Source organism: Heloderma suspectum, chromosome 16 (assembly GCF_057233095.1).
Source record: "Heloderma suspectum isolate Gila_16-S chromosome 16, 16-S_ref, whole genome shotgun sequence".
NCBI lineage: Eukaryota > Metazoa > Chordata > Lepidosauria > Squamata > Helodermatidae > Heloderma > Heloderma suspectum.
The window spans coordinates 18,011,139-18,029,061 of NC_139473.1; the positions used below are offsets into that span (position 1 = coordinate 18,011,139).

Sequence of the window (17,923 nt, forward strand, 5' to 3'; positions counted from 1 at the left end):
CAGTCACAGACTCTCAGTGCAGCTTACCTCACAGGGTTGTTGTTGTGAGGATAAGATGGAAAGGAGAAGGATCATGTGAGTTGCCTTGGGTTCTTTGCAAGAGGGAAAAAGGCGGGATAATAAATAAATAAATAAATAGGGGCTGTCATTGGGAAATAGGCACATTCACCTGCATGTATCATGAGCACTCTTGGGGCGTTTTTTTTTAGAGCAGGGAAACTACAGTATTTTAAATGTGAAAACAAAAGAAAATGCTTTTTTCTCTTGTCTATTTGTACCATTCCGCTATACCACAGTGCCACCTAGAGGTTATGTACTAGAAAAGCAGGAAATGACATGCTCTTTGTCACCGCCCGTGCACCTGTGCTAATCATGGATGGGTGGCTTCAAGGGCTTCCTTGCTCTCCCTTCTTTAGGATGAACTTTAAACCAGACCTGAACTGGCCAGTCCTTCAAATAGAGGAGACCTTCAAAGAGAGGACTGCCCTTGACAGCCATTCAAACAGAGGGCAGTCCTCTGTCAAGTAGGACACACGGCCACTCTACTTTGTCCCCAGGACTAGTACAGCTTTGCAGCTCTGGGCCAAGTCCTACCACCCAGAGAAACCCACAACAGACAAGCTGTATCAATCAAAGTTTGAAAAAAAAAAAGGGAGAAGAAAAAAGAAGATACAAAAGAAATAGAACAACAACGGAAGGGGTTTCATGGGGAAATATTTAAGCATCACACAATTTTACTCTTCTGTGGAGATAACTAACATCTTCTCTCTAATACACATACAAGCACCACAAATACACTGGCAGGAGAACGGATGATCCTACTGCATAGTGGTTGGAGCAAAGACATCGAGTTACCTTAAAGATGGGTGCAAATATATAGATGGGCTTAACTGAAAACTGTGCCTGGAAGCAAAGAACAAAAAGGAAAGGGAGGGAGGAAAAAACACAATAACTTGATAATGAGATTGCATACATCAGGCAGAGTGGCGGAATTCTGCAGCGCCAAGCAAAGGAAATAAATACTGACGGGGGGCGGGGAAAGTGAAGAAACGAGGAGGGAAGGGGTTAGAATTTGGAGAGGATTTAGAAGTAACTGAAAGGCTGATTCTCGACTGACAAAAGGAAGGACGTCTTCAGGCTAGAAATGAGGAGGGAGGGAGTTAGAATTCGGAGAGGATTTGGAAGAGGAGGGAGGATTCAGGATTTGGAGAGGGAGAGGATTCAGAGAGGATTTGGAGGATTCAGAGAGAATACGGAGAGGGAGGATTCAGAGAGGAGGGAGGGAGTTAGAAATGAGGAGGGAGGGAATTAGAATTCGGAGAGGATTTGGAAGTAACTGAAAGGCTGATTCTGGACAGACAAAAGGAAGGCCGTCTTCAGATTAGAAATGAGGAGGGAAGGAGTTAGAATTGGGAGAGGATTTGGAAGACGAGGGAGTATTCAGAGAGGGAGAGGATTTGGAGAGGATTCAGAGAGGATTTGGAGGATTCAGAGAGGATACGGAGAGGGAGGATTCGGAGAGGAGGGAGGGAGTTAGAATTCGGAGAGGATTTGGAAGTAACTGAAAGGCTGATTCTGGACAGCCACAGAGAAGGACGTCTTCAGACTCGACGTAATTCATGTAGGGCGCAATCCTATGCACGTTTAGGCAGATAACAAGTCCTGCAACTCCCAGCATGCGTAGGATTGCGCCCTGACTGAATTTGCTGCCACACGAGGTGATGGCGATGGTGAGTCCCTGAGATGGCTTTAAAATGAGGACTAGACAGACCTTAGAGGACAAGTCCGTCCATGGTTAGCAGCCAAGACCAGTGCCGGCTCCAGGTTTTCCAGGACCTTTGTGGAAGGCGCCCTCAATGGGCCCCCCCCTCCTCACTGCCACCACCATCATCAGCTCCTCCTCCTCTTCCTCATCATTGCTACGGCCTGCTTGCTTGGCAGGAGGAGTGCCACGGAGCGAGGAGGCTGTGGCCTCTCCTGCTCCGCCTCCTCCTCCCCACCACCGTTGTCTGGGCCGGAGCGAGAGGCAGGGGAACAGGCAGGCTGCAATGGCGAAGAGGAGGAAAAGCTCCAGAAGGCTCTGGTCAGTGGGCCCCTGGGGGGCGGGTCCTCAGCAAGTGCCCAATTATGCCTACCCTTGACACTAGCCCTGGCCAAGAGGGTGAAATGGGGCATCCATCTTCAGGAGCAGTACGGCAATGAAGGCCAGTTGAGTGGGGGGGGGGCTGCAGCAGCTCAGGAGGGCTACCTCTGGTGGGCTTCCTGGAGGTGTGTAGTTGGCCATGTTGGGAAGGAGGATGCTTCGCACAACGACTTCGGAGTCATCATGCCAAGGATGGGGCTGTAAGTCAATTAAATTGCACAAACATGTACATGAGAGCAGAAAACGTCTAATTCCCACCACCACCATCTCCAAAGACTGAGACCACAAATGGTTTTGCTACCTCCATCTTCTTGAAAATGACAAATTTGTTTCCAGGAAATTATGATTTGGCACGGGGTGTCAAAAAGTGAACCCAGCTGTCCAAAGGCTCAACGTGAAATGAGAAAACATTAATCCTAACAGGCGCATAACCTTTGTGCGCTTCTGGCTGGAGGAGGGGTATCTCCAATTATTTCTTTTCCAGATGTCTTATTAAACAAATTGATCGTGAAATTGGAAAGCTTTTTTGTGTCTAATTGCCTTTCTTCTTTCCTTAATTTTCTTTTAGAGGAACATGAAAGCTATTATCCTTCCTCCAGCGTGGAAATACATGGAACATTACAGTTGCTAAGTTCCCATACTTCAAAGTCTGTGCATCCAAAGCTGTAAGGGAGGGCGGGGAGAGAGATAGCTGGGGATTTAAACATTAATAACAAAGTCTGGTGCGTACCACTCACATCACGGGGACATCACTTTCTGCTTATTAAAAGGAGGCACAAGTTGACTTCAACTTTTCCAATCTGCTTTGAATATTCAGGCTCAACATAAAACAGCATGACAAATAAGATTATGGTCTCGAACGCTCCTCCGGTATCCTGGCTCCCTTTAATCTTTTTTCCAGGCAAAACACTACCCTGCATTCTGGTTTAGCTAGGAGATTTGCGAAACGAATTCCAGAATTAGAGCATGACCCGTTTGCCTCAGCTTTCTGTTCTTTCAGTCCATTTCCCTCTCGGCATAACTGATACTCACGAGCACATTGACACAGCACTGAAAAGCCACAATCCTGATGTGATCACGCCTCCAATACTTTCTACGCAGTGTATTCACGTGGCCCCCTGACATTTCCGCTACTCCTGATTTTCAGGGAGGGGGCTTTGTTTTGCCTCTACCCCTAACTAATGGCTGAAAAAAGGGCTGGGCTGAAAGGTTCAGAGAAATATTTTCTCATGAAGTACAATGGCAGGTTTATGGTTTCTTTATTACTGGTACTACTGAGAGTGAGCAATAGGTTTTAAAAAGCTAAATCTTGATTGAAAGTTGGTAGTGCAGAGTGGGAATCGAAAAGGGCAGCATGTTCACTTCCCCTTATTTAGTGTAACTGCGCCAGCACTAAGGACGCATCTGCGCCAGCACCAACCACAATGGTGCCCTTGGCTCTTCAGTTCTCTGCTTCTTTTTGTGAATTCTGTGTATTGTACACCAACGAGATGGGGTCCTCTGTAGGGAGGTATGGATCGTGTAAAATCTGTTCAGTTTGTTTTCCATGGATTGTCAGGCACCTTTTGTTCCGTCATCCGCCCACTGACGGAATCGGATTCCCCCCGAATTTGCGCAAATTTGCATGTGCGAAAATATACAATTTCCCCCCAATGCGCATTTTCATGCTTTAACCTATGGGGGAAATGCGCGTTTTTGGCCGTTTTAAAAAACAATCACGTATTTCTACGACAAAATTTGCGCAAAATTTGGGAAAGTTAGAAAATCAGTCCGCAAGTCTGTGGAATCCACCCGACAGGGGGAAAGCTGGCCCGTTGTGGGATGCGTGGGTCAGATTCATAAAAATCTGAACTCAGTTGGTTCCATTGTGGGTTTCTCCAACATCCCTAGTCTTCAGCAAAGTGCCCTCTGTGGGACTCCACTTTCGTCACTGTGTCTTGGCTGTGGGCTTACCTGTCAGTAATGGTGGATAGCAATGGGCCACATTTTAAAGTGGGGGCTGCCATTTCAATTTCCACAGTACCCTGGAGCGATGCTACATTGAGGAAAAATTTAAAATGGGCCCTTGTGGTTCCCCACCACCTGGTGGTGGGTGCAGATGCTGGGCCCAGATGCTGGGCCCTGAGTTCCATCTTCCTCATTCCTTCCTTTCAGTAAGAGAGTCACACACACAGCACATCTAAGCACTAAAAGATGGGTAGACATACATTAAAAAGTCTCCTGGAGCTGACATAGACCGTTCTTCTCGTCTGGCTTGGGCCTCGAACGGGTTGCTGAAGGATCGTTTTCTCAGCATGGCTTTCACTAAAATCTTTGGGAAGAAAGAGGAAGAAAGGAAGAATGAGAAATACAGAAGGATCACAGGGGGGAAAGAATGACACACCTCTCACCTACCTTTGGACTGCCTCTTTGAGCATTAGATCTCACATGGTCTTTTTGGAAGGGACGAGTTAACTTCAAAGTGCAATGGGGCCAGGTTATCTGAGGGATTGCCTCCTCCCATATGTGCTTGCGGGAGCCCCTGCCAAAGAAGTGAGGTGGGTGGCTACCAGGAAGAGGGCCTTTTCTGCTGTGGCACCCCGGCTGCGGAATGAGCTCCCTAGAGAGGCTTGCCTGGCACCAATGTTGTGCTCCTTCCGGTGCCAGGTGAAGACCTTCTTATTCTCCCACTATTTTAGCATTTTAGCTTCCTAGTCTTTTAGCTTTGTTGTTTTAAATCTGTATTTCAAATCTCTGCATTGCTGCTAGGTTTTATTCTGGTTGTATTGTTATATTGTGGTTTTAATGCTTTTATACTGTTTTACGCTGCACTTTGTGGTTTTAATTTTTGTGAACCACCCAGAGAGCTTCGGCTATCGGGCAGTACAGAAATGAAATGATCTCGTTGGCCAGTCCCTGTTAACAGTCTTGCTGCCCTATTTTGGACCAGCTGAAGTTTCTGGTCTGTTTTCAAAGGCAGCCCCATGTATAACGCATTGCAGTAATCCAGACGAGAGGTTATCAGAGCATGGAGAACTGTAGCTAGGCTCTCTCTGTCCAGATAAGGGCACAGTTGCTATACCAGCCTAAGCTGAGGAAAAGTGCTCTGTGCCACTGAGTTCACCTGTGCCTCAAGTGACAGTTCTGGGTCCAAGAGCACCCCCAAACTGCAAACCCGATCCTTTAGCGGGAGTGCAACTGCCTCCAGAACAGGTTGAATATCACCTAGCTGGGCAGATGAACCACCCACTAACAGTACCTCCGTCTTGTCTGGATTGAGTCTCAGTTTATTGGCCCTCATCCGGTCCATTACCATGCCCAGGCCCTGATTCAGAACAGCCACTGCCTCGCCTGGGTTTGATGAGAAAGAGAGGTAGAGCTGAGTGTCATCCACATATTGATGGCACCTCAGTCCACACCTCCGGATAACCTCCCCCAGCGGTCTCATGTAGATGTTAAACAGCATGGGGGATGAAACAGAGCCCTGGGGAACCCCATGGCACAATTGCCATGGCACAGAGCAATAATCCCCCAGCACCACCTTCTGGAATCGGCCAACCAAGCAGGAGCGGAATCACTGCAGTGCAGAGCCTCCAACTCCCAGCCCAGGCAACCTATCCAGAAGGACACCACGGTCGATGACATCGAAAGCCGCTGAGAGGTCCAGGAGAATCAACAGGGTCGCACTCCCCCTGTCCCTCTCCCGGCAGAGGTCATCCCACAGGGCGACCAAGGCAGTTTCCGTTCCAAAACCAGGCCTGAAGCCTGATTGAAATGGATCTAGATAATCCATTGCATTCAAGAGTGCCTGGAGCTGTCCTGCAACCACCCACTCGAGCATCCGGCCCAGGAAGATGTTGGCCACTGGCCTATAATTGTTAACATCCTCTGGGTCCAGGTTAGGCCTTTTCGGAGTTGTCTGATTACCGCCTCTTTTACCGGCACCACTCCCTCTCTCAAGGAGGAATTTACAACCTCCTGGACCCAGCCGGACCTCCCCTCCTTGTTTGATGTAATAAGCCACGAAGGGCAAGGGTCAAGCACACAAGTGGTCGATCGGACTTGGCCAAGCACCTTGTCCGCATCCTCAGGCCTCAGTAACTGAAACTCATCCAATAAAGCTGGACCAGACGGTGCTCTGAACGCCTCTGCCAATGGAACTGCGTTAATCGTGGTGTCCAATTCATGACGAATCTGAGTGACTTTTATCCTCAAAGTGCCGTGCACACTCATCACGGTGTGCCACCGAGGGTTCCACAAAACTCTCAGAGTTTGCGCAGTTTCCCCTCGTTCCTCTCCTAAGGCTCAGTTACTGGCTGTAAGAGCTTTAAGCTAAAGTATGCTGGTATTTTGGCCCACCCCCCTGGTGAGCTTCTCCAAAATGGAATTTGGCCCTCAGGGTGAAAGAGTGTTGGCACCCCTGGTGTAAAGGCAAACGAGGCAATTTCCTAGGGTGCCAAATTCCGGGGGTGTCTCCTTCAGCTAAAGGGAGAGTTGGCTGCTTGTTGTCCAAAGCACTTGGAGAGAGAGAGTTTCTGCCTACAGTTTTGGAGATGGTGCATGGAGAAGAGAAACAGGTTCCCAGGGTGCAAAAAAAAAAAAAAAACTTATTGTAGGAAGCCCAATGTGTTTCGGCCTTTTTCTCATACAGGTATTTTCTTCCTTAATGTCAAGCTTATCCAGTGCCTGAAATTTTAGATCTGTGGGAGAATGCTTTTGTTCTGCAAAATGGCTTATCCGTTGAGGAGAGAAGCTGTAAGGCCTTAGGCCTGTAGCCTGAGTAACCAGTAGTTTTAGAGAGACTTAAAGATCCATAATGCTCTTTGCTTAAGCCCAATTTCCTGGCTGGGGGCCTCTGAGCTTGTGAGATGAGTCAAAGGTCGATATCGCTGCCTCAGCACATTCCATGCGAATGAGCTCTGAACCATTTATCTTATCAGAACCTAAGATGTGCCTGAGAAGTGAGGCTCTGTTTAGGCTACAGGTGCTGGGAAAGTTCTGATTGTTTTCCCTCTGAACAAGTCCTGTTAGCCCATGCTAGGAAAGCTGCAGATGAACGCTAATGAACGCTTGCTGCCGTCATGCTTCTTCACTGCTAATGTGTGTGGTATAAGACCCATTGTGTCAGGGGTGTTTCTGAGCACAGGGAGTGGGAGAGCAGTTCAGATTCTGAAGGAGAACTGCCAGACATGGGGGAGGTGTTTCCCCAGGCTACTCCAGATATGAGTAGGCCGGCTTCCCAGGTTACAAATGTCCAGCTGGCTGAGAGGAGGGTCCCTCTTCACCCCACCCCCCCATGAGAGGCAGCGAACAGGAGGAGGCCAAGTCTGGGGAGTATGACCTAATAGATGCCAGAAGCAGGCACAGAGCAAAGAGAGAGAAGGCCGGGGCGGAACTTAGACGGTCTCCCCGACTGGCCTTGCGTGCAAAGCTGCGCTTAGAGGCCTCACGAGAAGAGAGGGGCCTCCCCCTCTTATGTTAGGCTAGCCAGACCGCCTCCCTCTTCAAACGGCGGGCAACTCCCGTAACTTCCTTTTGAATCCCCTGAAGGCATTCCTTTGTAGACAGAGAATCTCTGAGGATTTACATCTGTATGACCCTGTGAAGTAATGGATTAAAAGATGTAGACTGAAGCCTCTCGTCCGTGTACGTTTGGGCTTAGAAGTAAAGTGGGGGCTAAAGGAATCCTGACAGCTTGCCTGCCGTTTGAAGAGGGAGGCGGTCTGACCAGCCTAACTTAAGGCGGGGAGGCCCCTCTTTTCTTGTGAGGCCTCTAAGTGCAGCTTTTCATGCAAGGCCAATTGGGGAGACCATCTAAGTTCCGCCCCGGCCTTCTCTCTCTTTGCTCTGCGTCTGGCATCTATTAGGTCATACTCCCTAGACTTGGCCTCCTCCTGTTCACTGCCTCTCACAGGGGCAGGGGGGTGAAGGGGACCCCTCCTCTCAGCCAGCTGGACATTTGTAACCTGGGAAGCCGGCCTACTCATATCTAGACTAGCCTGGGAAAACACCTCCCCCATGTCTGGCGGTTCTCCTTCAGAATCTGAACTGCTCTCCCACTCCCTGCGCTCAGAAACGCCCCTGACACATTGTACCCCTTGGCTCTGTGTTCAGAGAAGCTGTCTGGTCCAACCATTGGGTACACCTGTGCGCTGTAAGTACTCAATAAAGTCTCCTTGTAAGTAAACCTGGATCTGGCTTATCACTATCTTGGCACCTCCAAACCTTAGCAGCCCACGGCTGGGGCATACAGAAGCAGAGTGGATTTTGAGACTGAACACTTTCTCTCTGTGTGGTTTAAATGAAGACCTTGAATGTTTACCACTCTTATGACCTGTGCGTGATTTACACACACTCCCTAGCTACCACAGTACAGCACACTTTTGAGACTTTGGCTGGATTACATCAACATAGAAATGGGAATGGTTCAGCTGCTCTTCTATACAACTATTCAGAGCGTCGTCGTCAAAAACAAAAATAGCTGTGCTGATAGCTAACCTCCGATAGGAGATGGCGCCTTAAGAAGTATGAACTTATATGTTATTCTTAGTAAATAAACACGTTTTATATGGTTTTTATAAGCATGTTATATATGCATAAGCCCATGGCAATTTTATTTCAGTAATGTTTTAATTATTTGTGTTGTCCTATTTGTAATTTTTATTACCATTAATGTTACAGCCCCCAGAAGAAGGCCTAAAAATAAGGAAAAGGCCGAAACACGTTGGGCTTCCTGCAATGATTTTTTTTTTTTTGCATCCTGAGAAACTGTTTCTCTTCTTTGTGATTTACTTTGGATGTGCGCCTCCTTCTGTTTTCTTGGAGGTGGTGCACAGATATCTGCCTGCCCGGACCTTAAAATCATCCTCAGCGGCCCTCTTCCGTGAGCCCCTGCCAAAGGAAGTGAGGTGGGTGACTACTAGGAGGAGGGCCTTTTCTGCTGTGGCACCCCAGCTGTGGAATGAGCTCCCTAGAGAGGTTCGCCTGGCACCTACGTTGTATTCCTTCCGGTGCCAGGTGAAGACCTTTTTATTTATTTTCCCAGGCATTTTAGCAGTTTAGCTTTCTAGACTTTTAGCTCTGCTGTTTTAAATCTGTATTTTAAATCCCTGCATTGCTGCTAGGTTTTATTCTGGTTTTATGCTGGTTATATTGTTACATTGTGGTTTTAATGTTTTATATATTTTATACTGTTTTATTGTGTGCTCTTTGGTTTTAATTTTTGTGAACCGCCCAGAGAGCTTCGGCTATTGGGTGGTATAGAAATGAATGAATGAATGAATGAATAAATAAATAAATAAATTTAGTCGCTCACAGACTGAGGGAGGACCTCTGCATATCAGGAGAGGACAGAGGGCCATCGGATTTCTATCAACTGCCCAGTTGATCCACGCGTATCTTATCATTTCAGACTCATCTGATTATTTGCAAAGAAACAGCAGGTTGAGGAAGCATTAGAGAGGCACAAAGCAGCCCCGAAAGACCATGGTCCTGCTAGTGCAACATCAACCAACTCCTAGACTAGCTGCCAGCAAGCGGGGCCCTCGGTGAACCACACAGTCGGCGCCCCCAAACACCACGGGCAGATCTAGGCTGTGGTTTTTGGCAAACATTTTGCTCCTATTTTCTGTTTAATATGGTTTTTTATGCTTAAATTCCTGTGGATGCTCATAACATTCAGTATATTATAAAGGTAATATGAAACAATGACATCTTCGTGATTTGTTTTTGTTTCTTAATTTGTGCTTTTTCCTCGAATTTGGCGCCCCACTTCACTTGGTGCCCTAGGTGACCACCTATATCAACGGGCCACCCCTGACCAACACTCTGACATCCTAAACCAGCTTCCCAGGCAAATCTTAAAGTGGTCGACTTTGCTTCTGGGTGCATCTACCAGGGAAACCCGGCTTCAGTTCCCTACTGCTCTGCAGGAACGTGCAGTATATTCCAAAGTGGCTTTGGGCAAAGAGCAAGCAGAATGACCATCAGCCAAGTTGTGCACCATCCACCATCCCGAATACAAAGATCTAAAGAGGGCTCCAGCTTTTAATGTCACACAGCAGAACATCACGGCCACAGCAATACACACCACGGCAGGTAAACTCGGGATAGTCTTGACAGAGTTCTTCACTTCCTCTTCCGTGACTTCCACGATGGTGCAATGGTCCTCCTCTAGAGGAAGAGGATCCTCCCCACATTTGGTCACCCAAGGATGCAACTACATGGAAAACACAACCACAGTAACAACCGACAGTCCCTTCGTGCCGCGGACCACTTGGATGCTTGGATGGAATTAATCAAAGGAACTTGCTGCAAAAAGATAACTGTGCTGGAATTAAAAAAACGTGAGAAACACTTGCACTTGGCCTACGATTACTGGCTTACATCCCTCCACTGCCGTGGGATGGAATGAAAGAGCAACTAATAATATTTAGCTTAGAGTTTTGAAACATCATCACCATCATTATTCCACCATCTCTGTACCTGGTTCCTGGTTTTTGAGGGCCCTTGAGCAAAACACCTTCAATGGGCCCCCTCCCTTACTGAGTCTACCTTCTCACCACCACTGTCACCAGCTGCTTTTGCTTCTCCCACTCCTTCTCCTCCTCCTCGTCCTCTTCCATCATTGCTAACACTTGCTTGCTTGGCAGGAGGAGACCCAGGGAGCAAGGAGGCATCTCCTGCTTCCCCTTCTCACCACCAGCCATGTCTGGGCCAGAGCAAGACGCAGGCGAACAAGGAGGTTGCGATGTGAAAGAGGAGGAGCAAATCCAGGGGGCGTTTGTCAGTGGGCCCCTGCTGGGGTGTGGGCCCTTGGCAGGGGCCCGACCAGTCCTACCCTTGACTTTGGCCCTGCTTGTAACCCTTACCAGAGCCCTGTAAGATAGAGCAGTATTATCTCCGTATTGCAGGGGTGGGCAGAAAGGTTTATCGCGATCGACTGACAAATCTGTGGGTGATTTGCAATAGAGCAGCAAGGGGTTTTGGGACTCGATTGTTTAATGACAGCAACAATAAAATAGGCGGCTGAAATGAAGAAAGCTGGGGTAACCAGGAGTGGATTTTTGTGTGAAAGGACAGTCAGTTGAGTTCGGATGCTGGGAATAAATTCCTAGTCTCTCAATATGTTCAGAGACAACCTGCATGTTTTGTTTTGTTTTTTAATTCGATGTCTTTTGCATCTGGCTGTGGTTGGTGGATGGTGGGGTTCTGGTAAAAAACAAAGCAGATGGGACAAGCCTGAAGCCTGCCCACCCAGGCCATATTGCATATAGGGGTGGGGGTGCGGTGAAAGAGAGAGAACATTACATATCTCTGAGCCTCAACGTTTCCTAGCTGAAAAATGAGGCTTAAGAGCATTGACACGTCTTGTTCTTCCCTAAAAATGGCAAGTTAGGGAAAAAAAATCTCTGCCTTGCTGGCCTTGTGCTGCTTATCTCTCACCCCCCGTGTTCCTGACATGTAAATTAGGAGCATGAATCGGTTGCCTTTGACCTGGACCTTGTGCAGTTCTGGGGGCCAGTTTCAGAATTTTGTGTCACCCCCGTCATCTCCGGGTAGGGCTAAGAAAGAATCTTGCCTGAAACTAGTAGAGGCTGGTGGCTCTGATTTCGTGGGGCTGTGAATCCATTCTTTTTTGCGGGGGGGGGGGGGAATAAGGTCCATCACAGTGGATAGCTCCTTTAGAGTTCTGGCTGGTTCTGACTGAATCCTGGAATGAATTCACAGCTCCACCGAAATCGGAGCCACCAGCCTCCACTGCCGGTAACCTTGGAGAGCCGCTGCTGCCAGTCAGTGTCGACAATACTGGGCTAGATGGACCAAGGGTCTGGCTCAGTATAAGGCAGCTTCCTGTGTTCCTATTTCAATGAGCCTTTAATTCGCAACCATGAGGACTAGAATCTTATTTTAGTTTTAGGGGGAGAAACATACTTCAGTGGTAGAGCAGCTGCGTTGCACGCAGAAGATCTCACCTTCAATCCCTGGCAGCATCTCCAGGCAGGCCTGGAAAAACCCTGCCTAAAACCCCGGAGAGCCGTTGCTGCCAGTCTGTGTTGACAATAGATGGGCTCATGGTCTGATTCAACAGAAGACAGTTTCCTGTGTTCCTAATCCTTGATCTGTAGTAACTCAGATGGAGGTTAGAACTTGTCACCCTGGTGTGTGGCTCATGGGGCACAGGAGGTAACTGGCTCCACCCCATGCATCACAATTTTCCATCTGGCTGTGTCCTTACCCGCCCCCCCCCCCGGGCCACTTTTGTGCACCTGGGTCTGCTTGGTGGCCCTCGGAGTTCTAGTCTCCTAGGCTCGACACTATGTTAGCTCTTCCGGTGTAGCTTAGCTCCTTGCCAGTTGCGGTTCCTCTATTTGCCACCAGGGGGCGCAGCGTCCGTACAGTGCTTCTGAGACAGGATCGCCAAGAATTTCGTTTCTGTTCGCACATCACGCGAACATGTCCCCTTGGCATTCCTGAACGTGAGCAGGAGTGTTTTCTTTCGAGAAATGTTTGCAAACTCCCAGATTTGTGACTGCATGTGAAAAATGTGCTTTGCCTTGTTTTTTGATGCACATTTTCCAAATGTGTGCATTTTCACACTTGGGTCAATGTTTCTTTAATGCTAGAACCCAGTGGGGTCATTGCATGAAGCTGATTGGTGGGGGATTCATAAGAGATCAAAGGAAGGACGTCTTCACACGGCGCAGAGTGAATGGAATTCGCTACCGAAGGACGTAGTGACGGCCGCCAATTTGGATGGCTTTAAAAGGGGGTTGGACAAATTCCTGGAGGAAAAGGCTATCAACAGCTACTAGTCCTGATGGCTCTATGCTCCCTCCAGTATCAGGGGCAGTGAGCCTATGTAAGCAGTTGCTGGGGAACATGGGCGGGAGGGTGCTGTTGTGCTCATGTCCTGCCTGTGGCTTTCCCACAGGCAGCCATTTGGCCACTGCGTGAACAGAATGCTGCACTAGATGGACTTTGTAACCCTCTCGTGTTTTCCCACTGCGTCTGTTGTCTTTTTCTCCCTTACCACAGCAAATCTGTTAAGGTGGTAAAGATGAAATCGCTGCACAATGGCTTTTTCACTATGTCCAAGTGTGGATTTAGCAAGACTGAAAACTGATTCTGCTAAAAATGCAGGCAGTGATATTTTCTGTTATGGTGCTTATGAGCATTATAATGAATGAGGAATGACAACAATGTGGTAAGAGGTTTTGCCTGCAGCATACAAATAATGTGTCAGACCACAGTCACATCGAGTTGCAGCCAAAGACCGTTCTTTGGTAACAAAGTCTGTAGCTTTGACCAGCGTGGTTTGATGGGTTTTTTTGTGGACATATTAATATTAGATTCCAAAAGTCTAAAAGAATTGTGCTGTCATGCATAAAGATTTCATCAAAGCTGTCTCAGATCTATCAGATGACTTCCAGCACATCTCTTCTCATGTTCTTTCTATCCATCCATCCATCCATCCATTGCATTTAGATCCTGCCTTTTTTCCTCTTGCAAGGAACCCAGGGCGGCTTACATTATCCTCCTCCTCTCCATTTTAACCTCACAACAACAACCCTGTGAGATAGGTTGGGCTGAGAGTCTGTGACTGCCCCAAAGTCACCCAGTGAGCTTCCATGGCCGAGTGGGGACTAGAACCCAGATCTCCCAACTCTCAGTCCAACACTCTAGCCACTACACCACACTGGCTCTCTTATGACCCTGAGCAAGCCATTCATGTTCATGCTACAATTACCTTAATTTCTGGGACAGTTATCCTTGTTTCAGGGGCTTTTTGCAGCATCTTCAGAATCAGATCCTTGAGCTCCTTGGTGATCCAAGGCCTGTTGGAAGGAAACACAAAGCATTTGGTTAGGACAGGAGCGACGGACTGCCAAGTTGCTCCTTGCCCAAACGCCGTCTTATTGGGTTGCAGTCTTACTGCCTTAGCTTGCAGCTAGACAGACACTGTTAAGAGACCCTTCCCTTACACAAAGGTATCTTTTGCTTCACTACCACCTCTGGCCCCAAACCCACAAGATCTGTTTACTGGAGGAGAAAGCGTGATGAGTTTAGCCAGCACAAGCAGAGATCACTCTTCCCTTCTCGGGGGGGGGGGATATATCCCCAGTCCATCTTTGCTCACTGGATGCTTCGAGATCAGGGGTGGGCAACTCCGAGGGCTGGACTCCACCCAGCAGTGGGGCTTGTTGGACCTTGGGGCTGAAGTCCGTGAAGCCCCCAAATGGCCCCCCAGAAAGCGGCAGGTGATGAGGGCATCAGGCTAGCAGAAGCAAACTCCATTTTATTCCTGTAGTCTAGATGATGCTATGATTTCCGTGAGCTTAAAATGCAAAACTGCATGTGCTCAGAGTATTTCCCCCCGCCCCGGTTAGCAAAGATGTGGAAATATAAGGAATATCGATGCAGGTATAAAGCACGGAATGGCAGTCGGCAGAGAAGGAAAATATCATGTGCTTTGCAAAAGAAGTATTACACACTGCTGTCTAAAGGGGACCCCATAAGTCCATTCAGTCCACGGTCTAAAAGGACCTAGCTGAAGCACTAACCCCACCCGTGCGGAAATTCCAGCTGCTGCCAAAATTGCTGCCGACTTTGCCACTGCAAAAAATGCAGCAATTCTGCAAGGAAATGGGAGCATGATTCTGCTTGCACTCCCCACGTGCCTCATTTCTGTACAGAATTGCAGTGTCTTTGGCCATCGCCGCAAATCGGCAGGGTGGGGGAACGGGGCTGCAAAAACAGCCATGGGGCTGCAGAGCGGCCCATCTGCTGCCCACCCCTGTTCTAAAGGGACAGCTCCTAGCACTGCCATCCAAAAGGCATTGTGCAGCGATTTCATCTTTCCCACTTTAACTGTGTTAAGAAAATCTTAACAGATTTTCTGTGGTAAGGAAAAAAAAAAAAAAGACAACAGATGCAGTGGGAAAACGCGGGACGGTTACAAGTGGAAGGTGATGTCGTCTTGACCCCCCCCCCCCGAAATTCTTTGAATGAGGCAAGGCGATTGCACAATAAAAGCCTCATCTGGAAGCATCCCCTTTTACAAGACACCCCCCCCCCCGATTTTATAAACATCTCATAGGCTGGCTGGCTGCAATACAGTGCAATAACTGGGAGGTTCTAGTCCTGTTTGTGGTTGATGAAGAAGGTTGCAATGGAAGAGGGATAATCTCTTTTCAGGAAGGTAACTGGGCATTGGCCATGCTGGCTTGGGCTGGTAGGGAAGTTGGGGAAGGTTACACTAAAGAAACAAACCAACGAAGTCAGCGGGTGAGCAAACAAGCAGATGGCAGAGGTGAGACACAGCAGAAGCGGCAGGCAAGGGTCGTGAATGCACCGTGCCCCTGGCAGCTGACCAGGAACACAAACCCCTAATCCCCAAAGTAACCCACCCAGCGTGTTCTGTTGCTACTTTGGGGGAGGTCAGCCAAGGAGTCTTTGTTCTGGCTTCCTGAAAATGAAGGCTGCATCTTTGTTTTCTCCCAAATGAGTCGAAACTCTGTCCCAAGTCGTTTTGCCTTTATGAACCGCCTTGTCATATTTTCATGCTTTATTACAGCTTTCACTAGCCTGGCGCCCTCCAGATGTGTTGGACTACAAGTCCCACCAGGCCCAGCAGCCAGCACGGACAATGTTCACGGATGCTGGGAGGTGTAGTCCAACACCTTTGGAGGGGCTCAGGTTGGGGAAAACTGATTTATTACGAATTTGCTGGAAGTTGCCTGGGACCCCAAAAGCATCCCATAAGTTTAAAAATATATATAAACATGAACACAAGCTTGCCTAGAAATCATGATGTTAACCTCTGATAATTGGGGTCGGGGCAGTGAGTTAGAGGGCGTGGCCATCTTTTCAGAATTTTGGGGTACAGGCATCTGGCCGGTTGGCTAAATGGCTGGTTGACGTTCTTAGAGCCAGAAATTCATTTTTTATTTATTGTATTTATTGATTTCAATTCTATCCCACCCAATAGCCGAAGCTCTCTGGGTGGTTCACAATAATTAAAACCTCAACAATACAGCATGAAATACAATATGAATGGTTGTAGGCTGCTTGCTGAAATGTTGATGAGAACTGGCTCAGTTCAGACATCACGCTAAGCATCGTTTACACCAGAGGTGGGCAACCTTTTTCAGGCTGAGGACCACGGAGGGTGTTCGGTGATTTGTCGGGGGCCGCATGCCTGTGGGGGCGGGGCCAGGGACAAAAGGGGCGGTGCTGGAGCTCGATTGGGATGTCTCCCATGACTGCAACACAAACAGAGAAACCTAGCCCTGATGGGTAGGTGGGACTGTTTAGCTTGGAGAAAAGGTGAGTAAGAGGAGACACGAGCAGAATGCGGGGCTAAATGGACCCTTGGTCTGATCCAGCAGGGCTCTGCTTAGGTTTTTATGACAGTAGTCCCATTGAACTCAATGGGTTTTTCTCCCAAGTAGACATGTATAGGACCGCATTGTTAAAAAGACTACCTACCCCCTGGAAGGAACTAGCTATCACTCAGGGAGCTGGGGAGGCAAAACCATTTTTGACCCTCCCCCTAAACATGTAAACGAAAACCAACCCAAATGGTACAAGATGGCGCCCGCTCTTCCGGAATGTGAGACGTAAGACGTACGAGCGTCAAGAGGGAAAAGATGAGCAACGGCGCAGAAGAATGGTCTTTCACGGACTTATGTTCCCTCCGCGCTCGAAGAAGTAAAACGACAGGTTTCTAGGGCTTCTTGGTAAACAGAAAACAGGCTCCTTAGGGAGCCATGGCAGTGTATTCCGCTTCCAAGCACCACCCAGTCTGTGGGAGGTCTGAAATGGAGCTGGTCCAGTACATTCTAATTTTGAGATATTTTCCTCCCCCTCTCTCCCAGTTCTCTTGCTGGCTTTATCAAAGTAATGGGCTGTGTTTAAACACTGAGTCAACACGGCGTCATCCTCTCCGCCTCACCACACACTAATGAGCAGAAAGGCCTTTTCAGACGGGAAAGAGCAGGTCACCGGGATGTCAAAATAAGTCAGGCAGCGAGAGTTATTGCCGCAGGAGATGTTAGAAGGAAGGAAAAAGTTGCTCAGCGCAGCTCAGCCAGCCCATTAAAAGTTAACCCCTCACTGTGGAAGCAGATGAGACAAATCACTCATGAGCTGACTAATAAACCCCAATATATGGCAGTTTGGAGAAGGCGGGCAAAACGCCCAGGTTCCTGGAAAATGAGAAAATTGACTGCCAGAGAAACTTCAGCTACTTTCCCCCTCGTTCCATTATTCCTTCTATTTACAACGTTCAGGCTGTTGAGTGCCGATGCTTATGTTGCCAAAACCGGACCACTCACGCACAAGCAGTTAGTATCAGCAGATTCAGGGGAACCCCGGAGTTTGCAGCAGATTTGCAACAAATCTTAAAATAAGAAATGTCTCCCCCTGCCCCCCAAAACAGCCTAATAAAGACTGAGCGTGGTCAGTAGCCACAGAATATTGACTGACTGTTGTGTGCGGGAATGGAGTATTGAGGAGGTGGGCATGGCTGGCTAACTGGCATAATGAAAAAGAACACTGCACACTGCAATGTTTGTTCCTTTACTGTTATGTGGGTTTGATCTGCAAGTCACTTCTCCTGAACGCCCCGACCTTCTTGTGTTGAGCTGGAACCTGGAAGGCCTGCAGGGGATTTCTATGCACATTTGCTTGAACACAAGCAGAAACCTCCACTCATTCGGAAACCCTGATAAAGCTGTCTTCTCTTCTCCAGGTCAAACCTAACCAGTTCCTTCAGCCTTTCCTTGTAGGACTTGTTTT

The 17,923-nt window shown here is 48.2% G+C and overlaps 1 protein-coding gene across 1 annotated transcript in view; it reads right to left on the minus strand.

Annotated features, from left to right (window-relative positions):
* CAMKK1 (calcium/calmodulin dependent protein kinase kinase 1) overlaps positions 1 to 17,923 on the minus strand; it is a 152,560-nt gene that overhangs the window by 7,000 nt on the left and 127,637 nt on the right. Inside the window, exons 13-15 of the mRNA XM_084822965.1 lie at positions 13,872 to 13,959; positions 10,212 to 10,340; positions 4,351 to 4,454 (exon numbers count right to left, since the gene is read on the minus strand). Coding sequence (XP_084679091.1) covers positions 4,351 to 4,454; positions 10,212 to 10,340; positions 13,872 to 13,959 — 321 coding nt within the window. The remainder of the gene's footprint in view (positions 1 to 4,350; positions 4,455 to 10,211; positions 10,341 to 13,871; positions 13,960 to 17,923) is intronic.